Below are 3,026 nucleotides of genomic sequence, written 5' to 3'. Positions count from 1 at the left end.
GCGGCCTAGATGGTAGCATCGACAGGCGACAGGTGCGAGACCATCTCGACACCACCGACACGGTCTCCTGCGGCGGATCTTCGGGATCGGGGAGTGTTCAGGGTACCCGCCGCTCCAGAGTGACTTCACCCGGCGAGTGACACGACGCCGAAATTGGGAGGCTGTCGGAACCCATCGAGCCACTCAGCGAGGACACACGATGGGCGGGCTGCCCCACGGATGTGAGAGGACGCACCGGTACATGGAGACCAGCCGACGCGGGCGAGGTTGGCCACCTCACCCCGCGTTCCGGGAGAGATCCTCGACGGAGAGGCGCAGGGACGAAGCCACGGGGGCTATCTCGCGGGCAGACGAAGGCAGCGGACCCCGGAAGAGTGAAGTCTACTACTGCGCCTCGGATCAACGCCGCAGGAAGGGTTCCGGGGTGACTCAAGGAGGACCTGCCACTCAACTATCCATCTTCGAACGGCGCGACGAATAATTGGTCGCGAGACCGCGCGAACTGAGCGAGACAATCGGGGCGGAGTGGGGGAAGCGTCACGTGCCGAGATCCTGCCGCACGCAGCGATCTCCACCTTTTTCTTGTAGGGGACGCTGACCGGTTCACAGGTGGTAAGTCTTCCTCCATTGTTCTCCCCGGTTGACTCGGACTAGATCGTTCGCAATCGAAATCTCGAGAGGGCCGACTCCTGGTGGTCGTACTGGCCGTGTTACAGGAAGAAAGCCTTCGCGTGCGGGTTTCTCAAAGCCTGCGGGCTCGGCCAAACGGCGAGTCTGCGGATTAACGGCGCGTCAGCTAACGGTTGTAGCGTGCGGATACATCTTCGGCTTGCTGGTGTAACTTCGGTGCAACAGCAGCCACGCTGGCGGTTCTCCTTCGCGTGCCGAACGTGCATTTCAATCTCGTCGTCGGTCGAAACCTTGCTACGCGATTGTATTAGTGGGGAAAGGGTAACTTCCCGCGGTCACGTGTCGTGGGACAGCGCGTATACGAAATCGACCAAGTCCTGCAAGTTTCTCGCTGAAATATATCTTTTGTTACAAGAGAAAACCGTGTATTGACAGGCGTTCTCGCCGTAAGAACCCGAAATCTCGAAGCGTTCCTCACCCTGCGCTCGAAAGGACCTCGCCCATCTCCGCGCGAAGAGCTGGCCCGGGCCGCGGGTTTTGGAAAACAGGAGACGCGTTCCACTCCGGTATCGAGAGATGCCTGGCTCCCACGGAAAAATCAGGCCGTGGGACGCGTCGTGGCCAGATCTGCACGCCCGTCCTAAGCCGAATACGGCTCGGCGGGGCGGTCACGTCGCAACCTTTGTAAGAGATTGGGCTTTCAGATGTTAGGTAGTCTTTACTTACATAACTCTTCTTCTGAGCTCAATTCAGAGCGGTTACAAGTTTTTACATCTGTTCCAGAAGTACTATGTTTTTTTTTGTATAAAGTGGTTTTAATATTGATTCTCATATTACTTCTTCTGTCTTGTTCTAAATTAAAAATTAGTAATAAGATTAAGAACTTACAACATCGAAATGTTATCATAAATAATTTAATTGATACTGTGAACGATGGGTTTTATGTTTGGGATGCAGAAAGCGTATAGAAAAGTTCTCCCCGAACTTACTAGTTTTGCTGAATACTGTTTTTTACTCATTTAATGAGTTTGTGAATTTTTTTTGAGCAATCAGAAAGTTTAATTAAAAATTTTGCTGAGGCACAGAAATAAATAAATCTTTCACTCTAGATTTAAAATCAAAAGACAGTGAAGTTTATTGCATATGTTATGGTAGAAGCATAATAGATGATTCTAACAATGTGATTGGTGTGCTGTTATGGATAAGGATTGTCTCGGACTGTAAAATAAAAGCTCTGTAAAACTGTAAAAGACTGTAAAGAAAAGGTAGAATTTTATAATTTGTTTTATGATAAATATGTAGATGGCTCTAAGAAATTTGCTATTACCAGTAGCGCTCATGGCACAAAACCAGGAAGGCATGTCGTAACTTACAAGAACGAACCTAATTTTTTCAATTTTATTAAAATACCAATACAAGGTTCTGGTAGCGTAGTAATGTATGGGAAAGATGTTAGTGATGCAGAAAAATTATACACTGAACTAAATAGTTATATAGCTACACAGAAAAATTTGCTTGAGAGGTTGCCGGTTATTATAGTAATATATAGTAAGAATCGAAAGCTACAATTTTACAATAATGCTTCCATAAAAACCTTTCAATTTGACCCAAAATTTTTGGCATTTTACTCAACTGATCATGAAGTTATGCTCTACCTCTTCGGATCTAAAAAGCTTTTAGAAGAAGAGGATTTTCATACTATTAGTAACCAAAGACATGAGTTATTGAAAAATTAATTTCATCGTATGATGATACGGCTCAGGTCCTTTATGACATACATGTGAGGTAATGGATATATTTTTACACCTTTTATATCGTATATAGATTTAGGACTTGCAAGAGTATTGGTTCCGTCAATACTCATGGCACAAGATCCACATATGCCTTCTGTACAAGAACGTCTGAAAGTTAAAATCGAATCTATTTCATCCTGTATTTTTATTAATGCATCAAGTACCATAAGGTCACAACTATCCATATCAATAAAAAATGTGTCTGTTCTAGGGTTTTTCTCGTTATCAGCAGACTAACGGTAAATTTGAAATCTTCTGATATTTTTTTCTCTAGCAGGAATAGGATAAATTTTGCTCTTTTGATTAATTTTAGAATTCTTCGGCAAAGGAAACTGAACCATATTACTTACCTTTTATTGTTTATAGCTAAAACCCTTTGTAGATAACATATTTTATTATCATCTACTATATTTTTATTAAATGCCTTTTAACTCGCGCACATATTGTAGCCAAGCGAAGCTAAAATCTCCCTTTCTAGATTTTGCATTATAATTTCTTCATCTTTTTCTTGGTGACCATAACCCAGTAAATGCAGTAATCTATGCACTAACATATGTGCAATGTGAGCAAAACTGTGTATACAATACTCATGCGATTCTCTTT

At 43.8% G+C, this 3,026-nt stretch overlaps 1 protein-coding gene across 1 annotated transcript; it reads right to left on the bottom strand.

The window, feature by feature from the left end:
• Window positions 1-2,368: 2,368 nt before the first annotated feature.
• LOC143186549 (succinate dehydrogenase iron-sulfur subunit-like) lies at window positions 2,369-2,764 on the bottom strand. The gene is given in 1 exon segment (XM_076390235.1): window positions 2,369-2,764. A coding segment is annotated over 1 exon segment (396 nt).
• Window positions 2,765-3,026: the final 262 nt, after the last annotated feature.

This window comes from Calliopsis andreniformis, unplaced genomic scaffold (assembly GCF_051401765.1).
Source record: "Calliopsis andreniformis isolate RMS-2024a unplaced genomic scaffold, iyCalAndr_principal scaffold0001, whole genome shotgun sequence".
In the NCBI taxonomy this organism is placed as follows: domain Eukaryota; kingdom Metazoa; phylum Arthropoda; class Insecta; order Hymenoptera; family Andrenidae; genus Calliopsis; species Calliopsis andreniformis.
This window is presented reverse-complemented; position numbering and strand designations above follow the sequence as displayed.